The sequence below is a fragment of the Chaetodon auriga genome, chromosome 2, assembly GCF_051107435.1.
Source record: "Chaetodon auriga isolate fChaAug3 chromosome 2, fChaAug3.hap1, whole genome shotgun sequence".
In the NCBI taxonomy this organism is placed as follows: domain Eukaryota; kingdom Metazoa; phylum Chordata; class Actinopteri; order Chaetodontiformes; family Chaetodontidae; genus Chaetodon; species Chaetodon auriga.
This window is the reverse complement of record NC_135075.1, coordinates 7,108,306-7,130,040: the sequence shown is the minus strand read 5'-3', so window position 1 is coordinate 7,130,040 and position 21,735 is coordinate 7,108,306. Positions and strand designations below refer to the sequence as shown.

The 21,735-nt window shown below is 43.7% G+C and overlaps 3 protein-coding genes across 6 annotated transcripts; 1 reads left to right on the top strand and 2 right to left on the bottom strand.

Annotated features, from left to right (window-relative positions):
• Positions 1-307: 307 nt before the first annotated feature.
• On the bottom strand, positions 308-4,191 carry tada3l (transcriptional adaptor 3 (NGG1 homolog, yeast)-like). The gene is made up of 9 exons (XM_076760900.1): positions 4,160-4,191; positions 3,556-3,794; positions 3,181-3,428; positions 2,910-3,015; positions 2,632-2,767; positions 2,392-2,495; positions 2,107-2,213; positions 957-1,148; positions 308-871 (listed from the first exon to the last, which is right to left on the bottom strand). The coding sequence occupies exons 1-9, from the start codon at positions 4,173-4,175 to the stop codon at positions 679-681; spliced, it is 1,341 nt and encodes a 446-aa protein (XP_076617015.1). The 5' UTR covers positions 4,176-4,191; the 3' UTR covers positions 308-678.
• Positions 4,192-4,727: 536 nt separating this feature from the next.
• On the top strand, positions 4,728-7,385 carry LOC143326648 (actin-related protein 2/3 complex subunit 4). The gene is made up of 6 exons (XM_076740405.1): positions 4,728-4,806; positions 5,512-5,630; positions 6,014-6,125; positions 6,212-6,307; positions 6,560-6,730; positions 6,846-7,385. The coding sequence occupies exons 1-6, from the start codon at positions 4,804-4,806 to the stop codon at positions 6,849-6,851; spliced, it is 507 nt and encodes a 168-aa protein (XP_076596520.1). The 5' UTR covers positions 4,728-4,803; the 3' UTR covers positions 6,852-7,385.
• Positions 7,386-8,334: 949 nt separating this feature from the next.
• On the bottom strand, positions 8,335-21,522 carry pfkfb4a (6-phosphofructo-2-kinase/fructose-2,6-biphosphatase 4a). Of its 4 annotated transcripts, none has more exons than XM_076751640.1 (14): positions 21,221-21,522; positions 16,053-16,169; positions 15,775-15,871; positions 15,621-15,687; positions 15,456-15,530; positions 15,306-15,362; positions 15,102-15,223; positions 14,405-14,612; positions 14,158-14,304; positions 13,963-14,067; positions 12,648-12,777; positions 12,104-12,166; positions 11,930-11,994; positions 8,335-9,067 (listed from the first exon to the last, which is right to left on the bottom strand). In XM_076751640.1, the coding sequence occupies exons 1-14, from the start codon at positions 21,273-21,275 to the stop codon at positions 9,008-9,010; spliced, it is 1,368 nt and encodes a 455-aa protein (XP_076607755.1). In that variant the 5' UTR covers positions 21,276-21,522; the 3' UTR covers positions 8,335-9,007. The 4 variants fall into 4 exon arrangements, with proteins under 4 accessions (XP_076607755.1, XP_076607739.1, XP_076607764.1 ...); XM_076751624.1 differs by lacking the exon at positions 21,221-21,522 and adding an exon at positions 17,402-17,688; XM_076751649.1 differs by lacking the exon at positions 8,335-9,067 and adding an exon at positions 10,897-11,083.
• Between the last annotated feature and the right edge of the window lie 213 nt (positions 21,523-21,735).

Here is a 21,735-nt window from a genome sequence, read left to right as displayed (position 1 = left end):
TACTTACATTTTAGCACAACACTTGCTCTTATGAGGAGTTAAGAGTCTAGCATTGTGTCATGTTTATAGGACCCTATAATGAAAGACTCAGAGGCCTGAAGGTGCCCTGTGTCAGTTATGGAAAATGCTCAACAATGAACACAGAAATATGAAACCACCCAATGATTTTAACCATTTTTTGGATCAGTGGCAGCAGTGTGTGTTCAGATCTTCTGTTTCCGATGCTGCTGATCGTCTGCACTGCAGTCTACAGTACACACTGTAATGATGCATCTCCTCACACTTCACACACACATACGAAAACGTCTTTAAGTGGGACTGATTTATTCCAACATTCATGTGTACTGTTTTCATAACATTACAATGGTAAACAAAATAAAAAGCAACATAAAAAAAATCAACTGACAAAGAGAAAAAATTCAACAATAAGAGAGAAGAGGTCTCTGATGCATACAGTCACTGATCAGATGAGCTTTCTGCTGTAACATGACGTAAAATCACTACAGAAACGTCCCTACTGACATCACACACACCTGCAGGAAACTGTATCATACACCATCAAAGATGCAGCTGTTCACTGACCATGTAACAGCCGTCACAGCCGTTTTAATCCGGATCAATCTCTTTTCTTCCAATGGTTTTCTCTGCATAAAATCCAGACACAAGCCGTTTCTTCCACTATCCATCCAGGAGCTTGAGGATGCTTTCCCTTTCCTTCAGTGCTTTCCAGGCCTGGTCCTTCTCTTTCTTGGTCGGAGTGCGTTTCTTCTGCCTGGCTGCCATGATTCGTCGAAATCCCTCCATGACCTCATTGTCAGACACCCTGACTCTCTGCCTCAGCTCCTGCTTGCGCATCTCCTCTTTGGCCAACCTGTGAGGCAGCAACAATTGAAAAGTTAACAGCTGATTACGGATCAGAGCTTATATCATGGTAAAAAGGAGGCCTGTGTCCTCACCGGAGCAGCTCCTGCTTGCGGGCTCTGTTGTGAGCACTCAGGGCTTTGAGCTCTGCTTGTCTCTTCTGCAGCTCGGCCAGAACCTCGTCCTCAGAGTCTCCTCCTGGTCCAGGTCGCTCCTCAGAGTCCAGCAGCCCCTGAGCCACCAGCTCCTCTTTGATGCGAGCCTCCAGAGAACGTGTGTGAGGAACACTGGAGGGGCAACAGAGGGATGGAAGATATGTGGCAAAGAACGTCAAGTGTTCAGATCTCAACCTCATAAATCAATAATAAACTTTAGATGAGTACTGTTGAGGACAACCAAGACATGAATGAACCAAACTCACATCCAATGTCCACAATTAAATCATAACTCGCTGAAATTTCGACCGATTTTCAGGTGGTTTGGTTTGTTACAAATGCAAGATATGTATTTATGATACAAGATATTTGGTTAAATGAAAAAGCATTTTATCTTATCCAGATGCTAAAAGTAGTATTTCTTTAAAATAATAATCACGATGAACTTGCACTACGTAATAGTTTCTAAATACAGTTTTTTTTTCTTATTGTGTGGAAATGTTATCTTGTCATTTTGTTTCTGAGTTTGGAAACACATTTTAAGTCACATGTTATGTATTAAATATGCATCCAGTGCATCAGCAGAGTGGTGTAGAGTTACAATGTGACTGTTATATAATCAAAGAATGTCAGTCTTGTACAAATGAAAATAAATGACTAACAGTAGGCTAGCGTGTTTGTGAGAGAGATGAACAATATAAATTTAGCTCCAATCTCATAAATGTACAAAGACTGATGCTGATTTTCAGCATCTTACTGACATATTCCTTTCATAAAAATCATCTTTTCGTGTCTTTACCTGACATAACTGAGCTTGATTTAGTATCAGGACAGTAACTTTGTGCTGTCTTAAATGAAGGATAACTTATTGTGATATATCAAATTCAGCACTTCTCACCTGTGAAATGTGATTCTCTGTTGTTTGGTTTTAGCATTTCTTTCCTTAGAGCATCCAAAAGCAGCAACAACAGTCTGGCTTTTTCTACTATTTGAGCGAACCAGACCGGCAGCAGCGACACATCTCACAAGCTCAAAGGCAGATTCTACTCTTCATATCTATGGGTGCATACCATTGATGTTGCACAAATACCTAAAAGCTTTTCCTTGGCTTCGAGGAGAAGTCCCAGCGCCATCATTTGCATCCTTCCCTGAAATGTCGGGTATAGGAGAATCCTCCATGGGGGATATAATGTTCTCCTAGAAGAAAACAGAACACAATGTCACCAATTCTGCTCACCTTTCGGTGTTTCCACAATATTAAAACATTAACGTTTCACATGCCATATCTCACTTGTCACTCATTTTCAAAAGATACTATTTTTGCAAGTTTTATCAGTGTACATGTTACAAAATACTGGGTCTGCAGCATACTGACCTCCACAAGGGCCTGCAGCAGACGCTGTGTGAGAGGACCGAAGGGACATCCGTCTTCTGGAGATTCATGCTGGGACTCTGACTTTTTTAACAGGGAGTCCACGTCTACAGGAGTTGAACATGAAGATGAGTATCGAGGTGGATACATGCACGAGCAGCAACTACTGTCTGGCACAACAATACCAAGGGCACACCAGCCCACGTGCTCTCACATACGTTGCAGGCTGCAGCCTTCCCTCACCTTTAGCATCCAGCTCAGACAGTGGCCCCCCCATGAGGTTCTTCTTCTTGTCGTTGGCTCGGGCTCCCTCCCTCTGCTCCTCCAGCAGATCCTCCTGAGCCCACCGCTGAGAGTAGTGTTTCCCCAGTGCCGGAGTCTACAGTTAACACAGACACCATCAAAGCTCAGCACGCATTAAAAAGGATGCACTTTACACAATAGAAACACCCAGACGTTTGCCCCGTTCTTTGAGTGAATTTAAGTACGACAACAACAGCCACATGTTTTTTCTGTCATACTTTGAAATACTCGGCTTCATCTTCTGGGGGTTTCAGAAGCTCCTCGAGCAAACGGATCTCTTCATTTGTGATATCAGCACAATATGGCTCGACTGAAGCCCAAAATCTGGAAAATATGAAATGAAAATTGAAATACAAAGACACCTTGCCAGAACAAAACTCAAATTTATTACCCAAACTCTTACTGCAGCACACTAATGTGAGAATAGCCTCAGCAAAAATGAAAGTATACAGTTTAAAAGAGACATTGTAAGGAGCTGTTGTTGCTGACCTGTTGGGTGCATCATTTTTAGGAGTGCGGGGAATGTCTTGTGGATCGTCTGTAAATTCATACTCTTGGACTTTAGGCTGGAGGTTTTTGGACTTGGGTCTGCCAGGACCTGGGCCGGGCCCGTGGCCGCCTTTGCCGTCCAACTTCTGCTTCTTTGGTTTGTGGCGAGAAGAGGCAGCAGGGTCGGGGTCTTTTCCCAGCTTCAGAAAGCGCTTATCTCCCTTCTTGTCCTGCCAGTCTGTGAGGATCTGACAGGCAGCACAGAGGGGGGAGTTACAAATAGCAACCAACAAGGGAGATGATGTAAACAGTGGGGTTTTAGGGAATTAGGGGTTTTCAGTTAAATGAAGAAGTGGGGTCCCAACTCTCTCCTACCTGTCTCTGCTCCTCCAGGGCTCGGAGACGGCGGCTGGCTGAGGACAGGAGCGTCTCCAGCTCCAGCTGCAGGGTGTCCAGCTCCTCAATGCCGATGCCATCGTCCTCTGAGCGGCCGAGCACAGCAGTGTAACGGGGGCAGACCTTCACATGTTCGACGGGTTTGAAGTCGTAGTATTTCAGCGGGGGACAGTCCTTTAACTCACTCATGATGCCGTGTGGCAGAGACCTGGCAGTGTCTGAATGGGCCGATACATGGAGATGAACAGCGTGGACAACAAAAGAAGATGAGACTCACATGCAGAGGCGTCCAGCTGTTGTTCTTACTCTTTTTCTGCTCGTCTGTGTTTCTCTATCACTCACACTTAAACACACACTCGAGCCAGCACGCACGCACCCAAATGCACGCACACGCAGGTCTGCTTCACAGAGCGCGAGCCCGCTGGGCCCAAACGACTCTTGAATTGTAATAACGTTCGCTGTGATGACACGGTTTCACACACAAACGTTTGACCTCAAGGATTTCAAAGATTACTAGAGTCGAATGGAACAAACCCTAAACACAGATATATATCTTTGAATGTTTAAGAGGGACGATATTTACCGTCAGTGAATGGCATCCATGATGGAAAAAACCACTGTGCTTAGAGGGGGGATTGGCAATTACATGTAAATGGAGTCATGGCCCATTTTCGAAAACAAAACAATTTAAATTGCAATAAAATATACACAACGTTACAAAAAAAGACAAAAATATTTTTAGTCTTTTCCAATAAAAAAAAATCTTGGAGAGCTGGAAATATATTAACTTCACACTAGAATGGTATCATCGGAACAAACCATATGATGTCAGGATGCTTTAAAAAATTACTACTTCTAAAACCGAGATTTAGCAATGTAATGAGGTAATGTATGGACTATAGTGTTATTATTCAACATATTTTATTAAAAATACAGATTGCAAAAGACCACAATTACTCCTGGACCAAAGTTCAGCGAGTGAAATATCTCCTGTCTCCAGAGAAGAATGGACGCATCGTAGGGTACGCTCGTTTTGTTGAACACGCACTCCATCTGGGCGGAGTAATCAGCGCAATCCGCAGCCTTTCTTTTGTGTGCAGAAATCCGCCTCTCCAAACGAAGAGCTACAAAAAATCTAGCGCACCCCAGTTGTCTTCGGCTATGTAGAATTTACGGAAGAGGAGTCCCAGGCGTGGCTGAGGAACTTCCGTCTTTTACAGCACTAAAATGGTAAGTCTCCTGCACTTAATGTATCTTTATATATTATTATTTCGCCATTTACCTGCACTAACTATGGCTACATTCGAGGCGAGATTAGATGGCTAGCTAGCTGTTTCTGATAGACGGGGTTTGTGGTTGGCTGCCGTGAAATGAGAGGACGGGCATCCTTGATACGGTTTGCAGAAACTAAAGTGATTGAGCTGAGCTGTCTTTTCCTCTCGGCCCGTTTTCAAACATTCATGTGTCGGTGGAAAAGCTTGCTTTGTTCATCTCTGGCACGGGCAGAGTGATGTAGATGGGCGTAGATGATTTGGATGGGTTGAAATCTCGGTCACCTGAAAGCATCTTATTTACTAACGTCAATGCAAGCAAAATCATTCATGATCCTCACATCTATATAGAGATAATATGCATCAGGTGGAAACAGATTACCGCCATGTTTTCCTTCTAAAAATGATTTTTGTCTTCAAAATATAAAAGCAGTGAACTGTACGTGAGCTGTAATGGAGCTCCAGCCGCTGCATCCCTACACACAGCTCATTTTAGTTCCTGATCAAACATAACCTCATGAGTTGACCTCGCGGGTTGAGTCACTAGACTGGGAGGTTCAGTTTGCCCATGTACCCTTATCTAAATAACAAATGCACCATCCGACGAGATCTCCTCTCCAGTGGGACCCACTCAGACATTGATCTCATTCAATCTCTCCTCCAGACAGCGACTCTGCGCCCCTACTTAAACGCCGTGAGGGCCACCTTGCAGGCGGCCCTCTGTCTGGAGAACTTCTCCTCTCAGGTGGTGGAGCGCCACAACAAGCCAGAGGTGGAGGTCAGGTATGTTCAATGGCATGTGTGTGCAGTCGGCAATCCCGCCTGTTGCCCCGCTGCTTTGCTCCCTCCTGTTTCTCCAGCCCTTGAGCTGTTTGTGGATCATCTGCAGCTGTCACACAAGTATGGACTTGTGCAAACGTGCATAAGAAAATGTAGGATTGAAAAAAATGGCACAAGCAAGGGCAAGCTGTAAAGTTTGGCCAGCGTGGGCTTGCAGCCTATTTACAGGTGGATTCCCAATACAATGAAGAGTTTTTCAGCATGCCAGTATAACTTCTAAGGTTCTGTGCAGAGCTGCAGGCAAAATCACGACTTTCTGTATCTTGTAAATCTGTAACTTGCTTGCTTTTATTTGCAATGATGGACTGATTGCGCTGTGGTTACAGGAGCAGTAAGGAGCTGCTACTTCAGCCTGTGGTGATCAGCCGTAATGACAAGGAGAAGGTTCTGATTGAGGGATCAATCAACTCTGTCAGAGTCAGCATCGCCGTCAAACAGGTGATTAAGAACAGCAGGACTTTTCACATTTCTGAGATTTCTCACACAGCAATATGTGCATTCAAACAAAAACTGATTCAATGCAGGCTGATGAGATTGAGAAGATCCTTTGCCACAAGTTCATGCGCTTCATGATGATGAGAGCAGAGAACTTCTTCATTCTGAGGAGGAAACCAGTAGAGGTAAGAGTGGAGGGGGGGGGGGGTCATCTGTGAGAAAGGGAACTAACAAAAAGTAGTGACAGAAGAGGAGTCGTTATACAGTGACAGACAGTATGATGAGAAGAATTCAAAATGAGGAACAGCATGAACATGTTGAATCAACATCGTAGGCTCTTCGTGCTCAGATTTACATTATTTACAATGTATTTTCCCATGAGTACAATTAAACAAGTGCTATTTTTGTCTAATCTGTCAACGGGTGTCTGATTTCAGGGATACGATATTAGCTTCTTGATTACCAACTTCCACACGGAGCAGATGTACAAACACAAGCTGGTGGACTTTGTCATCCACTTCATGGAGGAGATCGACAAGGAGATCAGCGAGATGAAGCTGTCCGTTAACGCCAGGGCCCGTATCGTCGCCGAGGAATTCCTCAAGAACGTAAGAACGTTGCACGTAACAGTCAGACTCGTGGCTGCGATTGTGTACAAAGGTGGTTTCGTGTGAAAGACAGAAAAGCTCACATGGAAAATAAGTTGACTTCTCCTGTCCACAGTTCTGATGACAGTGTTGTCCATGGTCCCACACAAGCTGGGAAATACGCTGCAAGGGCCAATCAGCGCAAGAGTGGAGACCTACAGGAGTAAACAGCCAATCAGCGATGAGATGAGGGGAACGTGACCAATCTGGCCGTGACGCTCTTTGCGCCCATCTCAAGTATTTCCCTGTACTCCTGAATATCGATGAGTGTATATAATGAAATATTTACCAGTTTCATTTTCAGCCACTGAGAACAAAATCCCCAAACAAAGGCGGGTCCTTAAAGTATTAATCAAGTTGATATCCATGACTACAGGGGCATCGAGAGCGTGTTGTTGCAAATCAAACGGCCAGGTTTTTGTGTATGTGAGTCTGTGTGTCCTGTCACTGTTGTTTCAAATTTGTCTCCAAAATTTCTCTGTTCAGGAAACCCTTGTTTGAGGAAAGTGGTCTGTATGGCGTTTAATCGCAGACATGGAGCACGAGCTGTCTGTCAAGAAGCCACCAAAGCCCATGTATGAAAAGAATGAAAGCCAATAAAACGCTTTTGTTTGTACCTTTGGTGTCAATTGCGTCATTCAGTGTGAGCATGCTGTGCTGCTGTGCCTATAAATGGATTTGCTCTGCTTCAGAGGAAGTTGATTTTAGTCAGCACTTTGGCCACATTATGCACAGTTAGTGTTATTTCAGCTGTGAGGAAAAGGAAGTAATACCTCCCTGCTGCAGACGGTGTGTGAATAATGTACAACTTCATCCAAATAATTTAATTGAAGATTATAGTCCACAGAGAGGAAATGGCCTTTTCAAAATAAGATCAAATGCTTTTTAATAAATTTGCTTTTCTGTCCTTGTGCGTATTTGCTGGACATGCAATGAACCCTACAGTTACACACCTGCTGCTCTGCTACTGTTGCCTTGCTCAACCGCAGTGATGTAATAATGGTTGAAGACAGGTTTTATTTAAGACACTTTGGGAATTCAGAGAAGCTCTCTGACCTAATTTTGGATGATGAAAATAGAAAGATAGACAGATAATAGATTAAGTTATCTCGTGGACGCTCCCTGCTCGTGATCGTATCATTTCGCCGTGCCGTCCCAATTCACCGCCGTGATTCTGATCGTGCAGCCTCCACCAGTCCCCAGTTTTGAGACTAATGAGTCTGGATTCTGTGGTCTCCATTCAGTTTCAGTCAGCTGGCACCTTCTGACAATTACTGAAAATAAAATTGACCAAACATTGCCAAACATCCGCTGGTTCTAGCTTCTCAAATGTGAACAGTTGCTGATTTATTGAGTGAATACCTTTGGGTTTTACGCAGTAGCAAAGACAGAACAATATTGTTGAATATGTCAGACAATGTGAGGGCAATTTTTTTTCACCTTCGCATTTTAGAGTCAATAGATTAGGAGAGAAAGTACGAACAGATTAATGGAGAATGAAAATAATCACCAGTGCAGCCCTCATATAATGAAACCCACAGTGAGAGAGGTGATGACAGGGTGGCTTATAAAAATAACACCTTTATTATAGAGGAGCTGGGACATACATTTTGAAGTCAATGCTTCATTTTCACATTTCTCGTGTGCTCAGATGTGTTCTTCACAAAACAGTATTAAGAGTGTTTTAATTTCACTGAAGGTCTATGTGTAGAATCATCTGCTGAAAAAAGCTATCAGCATAAAGTTTACGTGACTTCATTTCAGTCCATTCATTCATTCATTCACCAGTCAAATAGTATGATTTGTAGCACTGCTTTCGTAGTAGGTTTGAAACCTTCAAATTGCACATAATCACTGAAGACGCCTTACATAAAACAATGATTGCACAATACAGTAACACATCAAACATGTAGCAGAAAGTCACATGATCACTGGATGAACCCACATGGTAAATACTGTGTACCTTTCAAATATGAACACTGAGGCTCAAACATATGATGATGTCAGGTTGAGCTCCTTCAAATCTCTTAAAAAGACAGACGTGTCACAGAGAGAGGTGTATGTGTGTGTGTGTGTGTGTGTGCGTGTGGGGCAGAGGTGTTGAAGGAGGAGGCACATCACCCAGACGGTCACCACTGCGAGCCGGATACGGAAAAGTGAAATAACCACAGGAGTCCGTCAAAAGGAGGGGGGGGGAGGGGGGATGAGACCGCAGCCTGGCTGGGTGACAGCAGGTGGTCAGAGGTGAGGAGGGACGGTTTGCAGGGCGTCTTCAGGTGTACGATGGATGTTCACATTCTGGAAAGAGGAACGCATCAGTGTCAGATGCCTTCTGAATAAATATGGTCGTGTATGAACACTTTCACAGGGAGCACAAGAGCAAAGGTTTGCAGTTGTGATTTAGCTACCACACACCGAAGAGTTGGGGAGAGTCAGTGTCACACTGCTCATCTGTTGTGTTGTGTTAACTTCTTGTCATGTGTTTAAGGCAGTTTGTGATATTAGAGAAGTTTAGATTTGTTCTATGATGCACTCACAGATGACTTGACATCTTTAAACCTGTGCTGGATGCTTCAGGTTCCTCTGAAAACTCATTCAGGTGCAGACTACCAGACCCATGCATAGCTGTCAGATGACAGCATTTATCTTGTTTTTCACGATGGGTTTATTTTCCGTCACACCATCATGTGCACAGAAGCAGGTCTGAAGAGCTTGTATTATTAGTTGGGTATAACAAGTGTACATTGTTATGACTCTAAATCTGCCCAGAGAGAAATCTGTGTGGGACACACTGCGTGTTTTGTGCCGGCTGATGAATGGCAGCACTTTCTTTTGCAGCCCAGCGCAGCCTTTGCATACAAATGAATGGGGAAATCTCACTCTTCAGTTTTCACGTCAGAGAAAGCAGGAAGAGCACTGCCCTGAACATCTGATCTGAAGATAGTAAGTAGAGGAAGGAAGCAGTCGGCCTCTTTTGATCTCCCAGCAGAACGAGCACGGATGTTCAGCGTTCTGTTAAGATTAACCTTCAAAGTAAAGCACATAACCCAAGATCCAAAGGCTTTCATGTCAGACTTTCTAAAATGAAGGACAAGAATGTGGTAAGCACGTATGAAATGGTTGAGTGGAGTTTATTTAGAAACATTAAACAGGAATATCTCTTAATTCTGACCAGTGATATGAATATACTTATCAAACAAAAACAATAAAACAAACTATGTCTGTACTTCCAGGATTCTTCATGAGACAGTGTCAGACATCCTACAACTAGAGGCAAACTGTAATAGAGGACATTTAAAAGGTATGCTATGCAGCGGAGTCGGCTACTGTAGATACTGTAGATTCTTCATTGATGCGTGCTGCTGGTTGGACCTGGTGGCTACCTTTTCACCAAGTCCCAACCTCACCTGTGCGCTGTTATTGGCTGCGGGCTACACACCAGCTGCCCAGAAAGGTCCCAACCACAGCAAGATAAGAATATTAAAATATACAGGCAGATACAGACACTGCCACACACTCCTAGTAGGTCATTGATGATGACTGAGAGGGATTACTTTTGTTTTCTTAAGAAAATACTGCATAGTATACCTTTAATAATAATAATAATAATAATAATAATAATAATAATAATAATAATAATCAGTATTAATAAGGAGACAAACGGAGCTGATTCTTTTGTGCAAAATATATTAAAAAACCCTTGTTTTGTGTTGTGCGTTGCTGTGAAACTAAGATTAGAGTTTCCTGACTTCTACCAACAGTGATGAGACACTGGTAAAAGTTAAAATTGTTAAATCAGTTCAACAGATTAAGATCACTGAGAAGAGAAAAAAAAAAAAAAACTACACGTAAATCACTGCTTCAACAAAAAAGGTGCTGGGGTGTCATTGCTTCACAGTTGAGATCACAGCGTCAACAGCTCAAAAAGAAAAAACCTTCATTAGCCTTTCATTCATTCATTCTCCAAAAAACTGGAGAACGTGCACGACACAAGATCCGTGTCATAGGATTAATAACCAAAATCAGAAACTGGATTCCAGTCAACTACCACCGTCATCATGTCTCAGGATATAAGTGGAGGAAAAACAGAAGATAAGGCCGGTGAAGAGTGGAGAGTAATTCAATTGAAGAAGGTGGAGAAGACAGACTAGAGGCTGTTGAGTTTGGCGGGTACATTGTGCGTCTGGAGGGTAGAGTGTGTGTAAAGAAGGGTAAAGGAGGATGAGGGTGGGGTGTGGGGTGAGGGGCACTGCCTCATTGGTGGGCTGGCACTGTTAGCAAAGCCTCCTCTGACATCCGAGACACGTCTACGTTCTGTTTGATGAAAAAAAAATAAACACACAAAGAGGGGGAGGGATCAAAACAAGTCCACTGCACACACACACGCTTGGCGAAGAGTCAGACAGACGGATTAAGTTCAGATGTCCGTTTTCCACATGGTTGACATTTTTGTTTGTCTTTGTCAGTTATGAGTCAGCAGTGTAAGTCAAGGAGAAATTAAACCTCTGCGTGCATGTTCTCCTTTGGCTTATCTAATGCTTTTTCTTCTGATTCAGCTACACAAACATAAAAAAAAACCTAAGATCACACAAAGGAGCCTTATGGGTGATGAATCTAAAATACCAAACCTGACCTGCAAGTGAAGGTTTCTAAGCATTATATCACATCACATTACTCATATGCAGTACATTTATTCACATGATACTTGCTGCAAAAATGTATTTCACCCAGAGCTATCATTGGCTCGTCCACTATCATCGTGTCAATACTTTTATCAGTGCTTTCAAACCCTGCAAGAAGCTTTAACATCATCCACTCAGAGGCATGTTCACAGAAGGGGTGTGAGGGTGAAAAGCAACAGCAGCCTCAGTCACTGTTCCTGCTGTGTTCTGATAACATATAATCCAAACAATCCAACATGACAACCTGCTCTGAACTCTTTACCGTTTCATGCCGCTGCTCATCAAACATGTGCATCAGCATGAACTGCAGTTAAAGAAATCTGTGCTGTGTTTGAACACTGCGCTGAAGTATCAGGCGACGCCAGGATGTTCAGCACCTGCGGCTGATGAAGCCGTTCGTGAAGCATCCTACCTTACAAAAAGTGGGTCAGCTGTACTGTGTGCGTGTGTGTGTGTGGTTGTATGCTGTCATACCCACCTCTGGTCTTTCTCGGTGCGTGTTGACTGCGTCCACATTTAAGCTGATGGACTCCACCTTACAGCCTGATCATGCAAACACAAGTTTGATGTCATCAGTCCAAGGTGGCAGAAGAATGTTTTCATTTGGAATATTTATTACGTGCATTATATGAAAACAGGAGGCCGGTCCTACCATAGGCCACCGGCGTGAGCTTCAGCACAGTGTGCAGCGGGCACTTCAGGTATGGCAGCTCTTCTGTGGGAAGGCAAATACACAGACCCCACAGTTCATGAAACTACCTGAACAAACAAGGAACCTTCCAGATACATATAATGTATTCTATCTACTACATGCATCTTTAAAGTAGTCATGTTATTAGTAAAGAGGCAGTATTAATAATCTCCTAATGATACCCATCCCTGGTCTTGCAATATACTGTTTACAGTGTAGTACTGTGAAATCTCTGGGAGACATTGAATTATTTTTAATCTGACATATTTTTTTTTGTTACCTGGTCTACAACATAGAAATAAGGTCAGTCAGTCTGGAGTGAAACACACTTCTTAAACTGGGCACTATGAAAGTGTGTCACAGCTTTACACTGAATGTGTGACACTGTGAAGAAAACACTCCATCCTCAAAAAACCTTATTCATAAAACCTTTATTACAGTCATAATTCAACTGCATGGCGAAGAAGAAAAATGTCCTTCCTTGAGCTTCAGTTAAAGGACTAACCTGCTGTCTTGTCCAGGAAATAAGCCAACAGGCAGCGCATGACAGCCTGGTGACAGATGACCAGCACGTTCTCTTGACGCTCCAGCTCCATGATGACCGGCTCCAACCGCTGCACCAGGTCCTCATAGGACTGAGTCAGAAGACACACAAAAAGAGGCGAATCAGACGGGTGGGAAGCCTCTGCCAACCAGTCAAGCTGCAGTTTATATCCATGTGTGTCCAGACTCATATCATATATGTAGCATAGACTTTGAAGAAATGTAATAGGCGGTATTTGGTGTATTTTCCAGTGAGTATGATTCCAGTGAATAACTTCCAGTCAGAAACACGCTATCTTCACTTACAGACTATTTTTCCAGAGGAGCACAGAGGACTGATAGAGAGCTTCTTCACATGGTGCAGCAAGAGTCACCTGAAGCTCAACATCAGCAGAACCAACTATGCTGGTGAACAATAATCCTTCAAATATGGATGCTGCTGCAAAGAAACTACAAATTCTAAAATGCTGACATTTCACACAATCTTCAACCAGCCAGCACAGAAGATCTCTACAAATCAGCAAAGTTTCAAGGTGGACTCCCAGGATTAATGTCACCAATTCAGTATCTGACCAAATGAGAAATATGGTCACAGTCTCTCCTTCTGTTCCTGAGTTTTGGTGTTTGAACAAATCAAAGCTGTGAATTCAAGCTTCCATACAATCTATTCTCTGCACACATTCTGCTTCAAGCTACCTCAACTAACGCTCGCTTTAACAAGATTCCCCAAAGCTCTACATCAGCACTGTGTGCCTGGGCAGCCAACTAATGCCTACATCGATCTTCCTGTCTTAGATTAATGGAAGGGTAATGGGATGGACTTAAGGTGAGAACAGACCAGCGGGCATTCAGACCCACAGTAAACAACCTGACCCCCACATGTTTGGCTCACACACACACACACACACACACACACACACACACACACACACACACACACACACACACATTCACAGACTGATGTGAAGTCTTTGTTGACTGTCATCGGGTGTTTAGCCAAATCTGTCTGAGGGGCTGCTTGTCCAGGCTCATTAGCAAGTGGCCAGTAGCCATCTGGATGCTTTTTAATGGTGTTTGTGGTTACGTGTGTGTCCTTGTATTCACCAAGGAAGACTGACCACTGCATTGGGTGATGCCAAAATTCAAACAGAGACATATGGTGTCTGCACGCTACTTCACTGGTAACATGCAAAAAAAACCAAAAAACACTTTAACAGTTAGATAACCACATCACATCATTAGACAAAGCATAACAATGTTAAATTTTAGCCACTGACCTCTCCTTTTGGGTAGCGATAGCGGTATTTGTCCTGGTCCCTCAGAGCAAACTCCAGAGGATAGTGGTCCTGGATCTCCTCGTACATCATCTCCTCACACACGCCCTGAAATGACACCGCGTACAGGTTAACTGTCATTAACACTGCACACACCTACAGACAGCTGTGCTTAGCGGTTGAGAACGTAGCACTCACTGCATCGATCTCGTTCAGGACCTTCCACTGTTCGTAGGGCACACTGAGAGCCTCAGCTGTCTGGATGGTTCTCTTCATCTGACTGGTCCACACCTTCAGGTCGCTGATGCCCTGTGACTGGATGAACTGGCTCAGCTTCTTCGCAAACTGTACAGAGAACCAAAATAAAGAAATAAATAATAAAAACTTACCAACTCATCTTGTCAGGCTCTGTAGACATGTCTCTTGTTGAAAAAGTCTGACATACCTCTTTGCCTCTGGGTGTGAGGCCTGAGTCTCCCCCGATTCGACCCTTGACATTGAGCTCGCTCTCACCATGGCGGCACAGGTAGATGGAGCGTGGTGTGATGTGAATGTTCATGAGGTAGTAGACGATCCGGCTCTGGATGTGATCTAACACCCTGTTGACCAAGTAGCGTTGACCAACATCCATGATTTTGATGTAAGAGAGATCCCTGAGGGGAGACCACAGACGCATTAAGCCTTCGGCTCAACATTGCGTGAGATGACTGAGCTAAAACCACTGTATAAACCTGAGGGCCCCCACATGACTAGTTCTTCAGGAATACAAATTAACTGCATTAACCTTTCAAGCTAAAAACTTACTTCTATCAGAAAAGTGATTAAGAGAAAACACAGGCTGTGTGCTGCCACCTCTTCGCATTGGTCAAAAGGCAGGCAAATGTTTGCTCCTGACCTACTTGAAAAGCCAATGAGCACTGGCACAGAGGAATATATTACATAACTGATGTCATAACTAGCTTAGGAAATGTCTGGTTTTAAAATATCTGCAAACATGAGCTAAATTAGGCAAAGTAATGTTTACGATCATTAAAAATACCAGTGTGCTTGAAGCAGCTAATTTATTAAACTAGTAAGAGCCAATATTTTTGCACAGTACAACTTCTTTACTAGCACACTTTCCACAGCAGCTTTCACCTCACCTGTCCAGAACTTCATCCAGTGTCTCGTAAGAGTTTTCATAGCACTTTATCCTCTTCATGAAATCTTCCACTGCCTCTTCTGTGTTACAGTTGGTGTAGTCGGGGCTACCCAGCTTCACTTGCTAAACAGCAAGACAGCAGAGGAGTGAGTACAAGTTCATTTTGTCTAAAGTTAAAACAGACAGATAAGCTCAAGACACGCACCACTATGTTCTCCTGTATCACATCTGGGTCTTCACACACAGACTCCACGAAGAACACCTGGGAGACGAGGCGAAGGAGGAACAAATCAAGCTTAAAAGTGACCATCAACTAATGCAGTGTCGCCTCCCAAACTGTCACCCAACAAGTTACCTTAAAGCCATTCTGCTCTGCAAACTGGATGATGGTTTCCCTCCTTTCTCTGGTGGTGTTTGTTGCATCAAAAACCTGTTTAAAACAGACAGAACAAAAACAGATGAGCTTTTTAGCTTTAGCATAGCAGAGACATCTAAACCAAGCGTTCAATATCTGACCCACCGCAACTTGGCCTCCTTCATCTGTGAGATACTGTCGCACATCGTTCAACGCTGCTGAAGCACATTGTCTGCAAAGATCATAGAGACATAAATGTCACATACTCTGCGGTTAAATAAACTGTTAAAGGCAGCCAGACATCAGGTGTCATCCTTACCGTCTGATCTTTAACCCCTCCTCGTTGTCTGGACGGAAGAATTCAAAGGACTTGTAGATCTTCACACACTCTCTCCTGTACTGCCCAACATTGAACTCTATGGAAAGACGGAAGCGAGAACACTTGAGTTCATCTTTCTCTTTGGCATGAAACTTTTGATTTACATCCTGGATTAATTCCCTTTGTCCTCTAGAACTGATGTTTCTACAACTGTGCCTTGTTTCGTCAAAGTTTATTAGATGCTGCGAACTGGTGCTAAAGATCCTGAGGTGTCGTACCTCTGGTGGGCACTCCAATCCAGTTAAGATAGCGGGTCAGCTTCTTGGAGATATAGGTCTTCCCCCTGGCAGGAAGGCCCACTGTCACAATCAGGGTGGGACAGTTGGTCATGCATACTGGAATGAAAGAGGAAGAGAGGGCAGACAGTTTCAGTCAGGTGCTGATCACACATAATGCCCATGGAAGATGGAAAACTGATTTGAGTGCAAAATATGTCACGTCTAAATAAATGCAAAATAGTTTACCTCAAGGCTTTGTTATTATCGCAGCTGTAAACATGCCTTCATCGCTTTCGAAACCTGCCCTTACATTACATAATCATAATAAAGACTGATTTAATATTAACATTAGATTGTCCTTATCGCCATGTGTAATCCAGTGTTATCTGCCATGAAGACAAAGTCACATCACACCACCCTGACGATGTTGTCAGCAAGGGGCAGATGTGTCCGAGACGTTGTGAAACTCTAGACTTCAACTATTCAACACCTCTGGAGAGAACGAACAGCTAGTGTCCACACTCAGCGGCAGTGTGTGCACAGGTGACTGGGCCAGAGAGCGTGATGCTTTGTGCTACTTCACCACATGCATCTTGTTAGATAATGTCAATATTTTAACACTGCCTGTCTGTAAAAGCAGGGGGAAAGACTTAGAGAGTGTCTTGTCCTGCTATGAGAAGAGTACTCTGTGCTGTGTTACTGGTTCTGCCAACCAACTTATGCTCCATATTTCACAACAAAGAAGACAGATTTCCCGACCACAAGCTCATCATCATGATTTCGTTGGCATTTTCAAGTCTATTGATTCAAAAATTCTTTCCCAATCAGGTCACAGTGAGGACACACACCACAGAGAAAGTGACCACTGTGAGCGTTGATAACATCCACAGGGGCAAATCACTCACATGACTGCAGGGATACAATTCCTGTTTACCAACAGTTGGTGCTTGACTTGGCACACAGTAACAAAGAGATGGACCAGCACCAGTCCTTTCTCCTCGATGCGAGCTGCCTTCATTTGCGTGATCATCCAGTGAATCCTTAGCTTACATAACTGTGAACCAGATGGCAGCAGCAGCAGCAGAAGTAAGACATCTGATTTCAGCGTGCTCTCGTCCGCGTGCTCATTACCACGGTAACGTTAGCTAGAACATCAATACAGACATACATTGAGCTCCACGCAGGAGGATTAGCATTAGTTCTGTCTGCTACCACGGTGACTGTCTGCGTGAGGGAAAAAACCTCAAACAAAAGAAATGACAAATATCTGTTGATACACATTAAACTACAGGTTAAATACTTAGCTGTAACTGTTTCACACACGCGTGCCGTCGCGTTGTCTTACGCACCCTTTCTTTGAGAAATGTGCTTTTCAGGAAGGCCATTTTTACACGGCATCCAGATCTTCTTGAGAGGGTTTTGGGTGAGTTCCCGCGGATTTGACGGCGTTTTGTCCTCCATTCCGTCTTGCTGTGTGGTGGAGGCAGCCGCGGCGGAAACACGGGGCCTTTTCCCGTGATGCTGCTCTGAAGGTGACCGGTGTTTCATCCGCGCTGCTCTGCGGGGATGGAGACTGCCCGCTCGACCGGTATCTTTCTCGCTGTGCTGTTGTCACGTGATTTGCCCGGGCCACAGCGGAGACCAACGGTCGGCCGTAATGATCGCAGTACGTGCGCAGTACATCTTCTACTGAGACGGAAGTGACACGAGCTGAGCAGAGGACACTTCAGACCAAGATAATGATGTAGCGAAGCATGAGGGTCTACCAACAAGACGATGTTTTAGGTTTATTTGTCACGGCAACTACAGCACAATTAATTGACCACGGCGGTGTGGTACGGTAATATTCCTCTGTTAAAACTGTGTTCACTGCTGAAGGATTTATGCCGGTTTATTAGAGCCCTTTGGCAGAAGACGTTCTGACATGTCACAGCAGGAAAGCAACAGGTGTAAGTGATAACATGAAAGATGCTGCATGGAACTGAGTGGATGTTAGTGTTTAACATTACACTTTCCACAAATGTGAAAAGGGATATTGTCTGGTTGGAAAACTATGTATGTCAGGAGTTTGATTTGATTTAATTACTTTTAATTACTTTTGGGGGCAGCAAAAACACAACTTTTACCACCTTTAGAGGTTCTTATGGCTAATGACACATCCAGCTGACACCAAAATTAGGGTTGACTCAGAGTGATGTTGGCCACTCGATGTATGTCAAAAAAAAAAAAAAAAAAAGCCTTTTAGCTCTAGTTTGGTCTCCACCGACTCCTGAGGGAAACATTTGCTCCATCATTGTCTGTATGTAAAAATACTGATAGCGTAACCTTAACAGTGGAAAATGCTGTTAGGAATTAGTTTGCTGGATAATTTTAGGCCTATATAGACACAATGGTCTCAGTAGTCTAATAGAAGCGACAAGGCTGCACAACTGGTTTTAGCACACAAAACTATTTTGTTTTAGCCTTTCTACAATACACACAGCAGAGACAGGTGACTGATAGAGCACCTCAGGGTGCTACCTAACAGCCATGGGTCAAGGGGCTCAAGGTGGTGAGTTGTAAGCATTAGTGTACTCACATTATCATCCTTGAAAATATATCATTTAAAAACAATCCTTTGATCGCACCAAATCTGAACAGCAGCAAAGAAATGCTGCTTTAAAAACACCCATGGTCCACACCAAGGAGTTTTTACTTGATATTTTGTCTGATTTCACCTCTTCTCAATCTCCGGTTACCTGTTAAGTTGGGACAAATTACACCTCACTCCTGATCGATGCCTGGAGTTCAGCCACCTCACATAATGTCCAGCACAGCTTTGCTCACCTTATAATGACTAAAAGCATCTCACAGTTGTGTATGTGCACATTCACCAAATGTTCTATATTGCTTAAAGGCTGCACTACATTTGGCTTTAGTGCAGTGGTTGCTGAAGACTTGGGCCGTGGGCTAAGTTTGCCTATTTCCAATACTATGTTTACAAAATGTTATGTTGACCAACAAAATTACAGACAACCAGTCAGTGGTATTGTCATTTCAAGAAGGCTAGAATCAGCCAAGAGCTGTATAGTTGGGTTAAAATCATTAGCTTACAGCAGCTTCCTCTGTTCTGTAGGCCTCATAAGGACAAATGGCAAATGACCAAAAGCCATTTGTGTTCTTAAGAAACAACTCTGGGTCACTTTGATTTGGAGAAGGAAGGCGTGGAAGTGCACAAGACCACAGAAGGAAAAGCTCAAGTGTAAATAATAACATTGACGATGGCTGAATTTCATGTAGCTGCTTCAGTTTCAGGGTCCTGATATCATGCACTTCAGCTCACTTTCACAGCTTGCAGGAATACTTGCTCCTGACTAAAAAATACTAAAAATAGAGCCATTGTCAAAAAATATCTTCTGTGAAAAGGGCCAATTATGACAGTAATGCTGTCTACACTATCTCATGGTACTGCTAGTTTTCACAGAGAAAATCAGTAACCACTAAGTGACAGATGTTTTAAATGTCTCATTCCTACGCTCACAAAGTGACTTAACATTTTCTCACAGAAGACACTTTACACATGAGCTGACAATGTCCATAAGATGGCAGCATTACTCTCCCTCTTTCTCTGTATGTGTGGATACCAGAATATAAGAAACACCTGTCATGCAAGCCAACATATCTTATATTTCCTATAGATTTAATGCTTATAATAGTCAGATTTCAAAGGGAGCAAGGAGTCAGAAAATTTGTGCAAAGGCATTTCTACTATTCTGTCCCTATCAGGTGGACAGAGTGCCTTTCAAATGGCTGCAGTCGAGTACATCAACATGACAATGGCCTAAGAAAGGATCATAGAGATAAATGTGCACCACACTAACATAGTGACAACATTATAAGCTTTACAAAGACAGGACTTTTTGCAGAAGTGTTGTACTGGTTTGAATTACACTGCGCAGGTGTGCCTAACATAGTGATACGCTGCTGTACATTTTCAGGTTAGTAGGCCTATCTGTCCTTCTGTTTATGGACTCACGATGCACTGGTTATATGGAGCTTTGGAGTCAGTCTTGGTGGTGGAGTAAAAGGGCCTGTGACCTAAATATGGTGAGATGGAGGGTTTCTAATTAAATAGCTCCTCCTCTCTCAAATTCCCTGACTGCTAGTTGACTATAAGTCAGGTTCATTAGGTCCACAATGAAATGGCACACTATGGGATATATTTTTAGCTTTTTGAGCAGGGTAATCCAGCTGCACATCCATACAAATTGCAGCACATAGTGTAAAAGTTGGTTAGGCCACACGTATTATTTGCTGGACTATTTAGAGTAGCTTATCTTATCTGAGCAAAGCTTTGGCAGCCCATGTGAAAGCAGCAGCAGCAGCAGTAGCAGTCCCCGTTGTGCAAGTGCAGTGTATGAAATATGTCAAATGAGGTGTCTTGCATGCTGAGCAGTGGGACACGAACAGGAAACAGATCAGTGTGCTCCTCCTCCCAGCAGCTGCTGCCAGGCTCTGATTGCAGCTAACAGTCTTTAGCCTGTAATATTCCGGACAAGTCATTTCCCAATATAGTATGTTAACATTACACTGTGCCGTAAAGCAGCACACACACAGAGACCTCTCCAGCTCAGGAGCCAACATCCAGGCGTGTAAGTGAACTGCTGTGCGTTTCATCGCAGCAGGACAGTGTGAGCAACAACAACCACCACAAACATAAACATAACAAACAGCCAGAAAACGCAAACAATTCAGCTCTGCAACAATTCAGCTGTGCCACAGCGCCGGGATCATGCTCGCTGCGTGGAGAATTAAAATAATGATAGTCTAATAATAAAAGAAAGCAGGGCGATCAGCCTCAGTCTACACGAAGCTATTAGATTTATTATTAGATTTTTTTCGGCAGCGGTCAAAAATCATCCGCCTGTCTCTTCATCCTCTGTGTGACAGCAAAACTGCTACAGACGATTCTGGGTCCTACCAAAAAAAAAAAAAAAAAAAAAGCCAAGATTGTCGGTCGGACTCGTTATGTAGGGGAAAGGTCTCGGTGACAGCGCCGACACACCGACTCTTGTTTACGTCTCGAAGGGCTGATCGACCTGCCCCTCGCTGCCCGACACTCTGTCCTCCGCTTAAAGACGCACGATTTGAAACAAGTGTCGCGAAGCCGTCACAGCGACGGTTCTTACCCGCTCCGTCCTGGTTCTGTGTGAGCTTGGACCGGCTGGAGCAGCCTCTCATCATGGGCGTCCGGCTGATGGAGCGCAGCGGCTGGCGGTGTGTAGTCGCGTCCAGCAGCAGCTGATGCTCGCTGTGCACACACCCACTGTGTGCGTGCGGGACCTCAGGTCGAGAGGAAGGCTGTCTCCAAAGCTGGATGGAGTGAGGTAGCAGTCCTACCTGCCCCCCTGCACCCTCCTACACCCCACCCACCCTTTGACCGCTGGGAGATGTCCCCACCATTCCTGACAGAGTTGGAGCTGGAGCGTTTCCCACGGTTACATTTAAGATAGCCTGCTACATACATGTTTTTAAAGAAACACGCACTGTGTCACAGATTGAGCTCCACAGGCCGCTCAGACAGGTCCGCAGTGTTTGCACAATTCACCAATATTCAACGTCGGACAATAAGACTGCACAGGAATATTATGTAGGTTGTTATACTTTCCTTATAATATATACTCTATAAATAATATAAGAATAG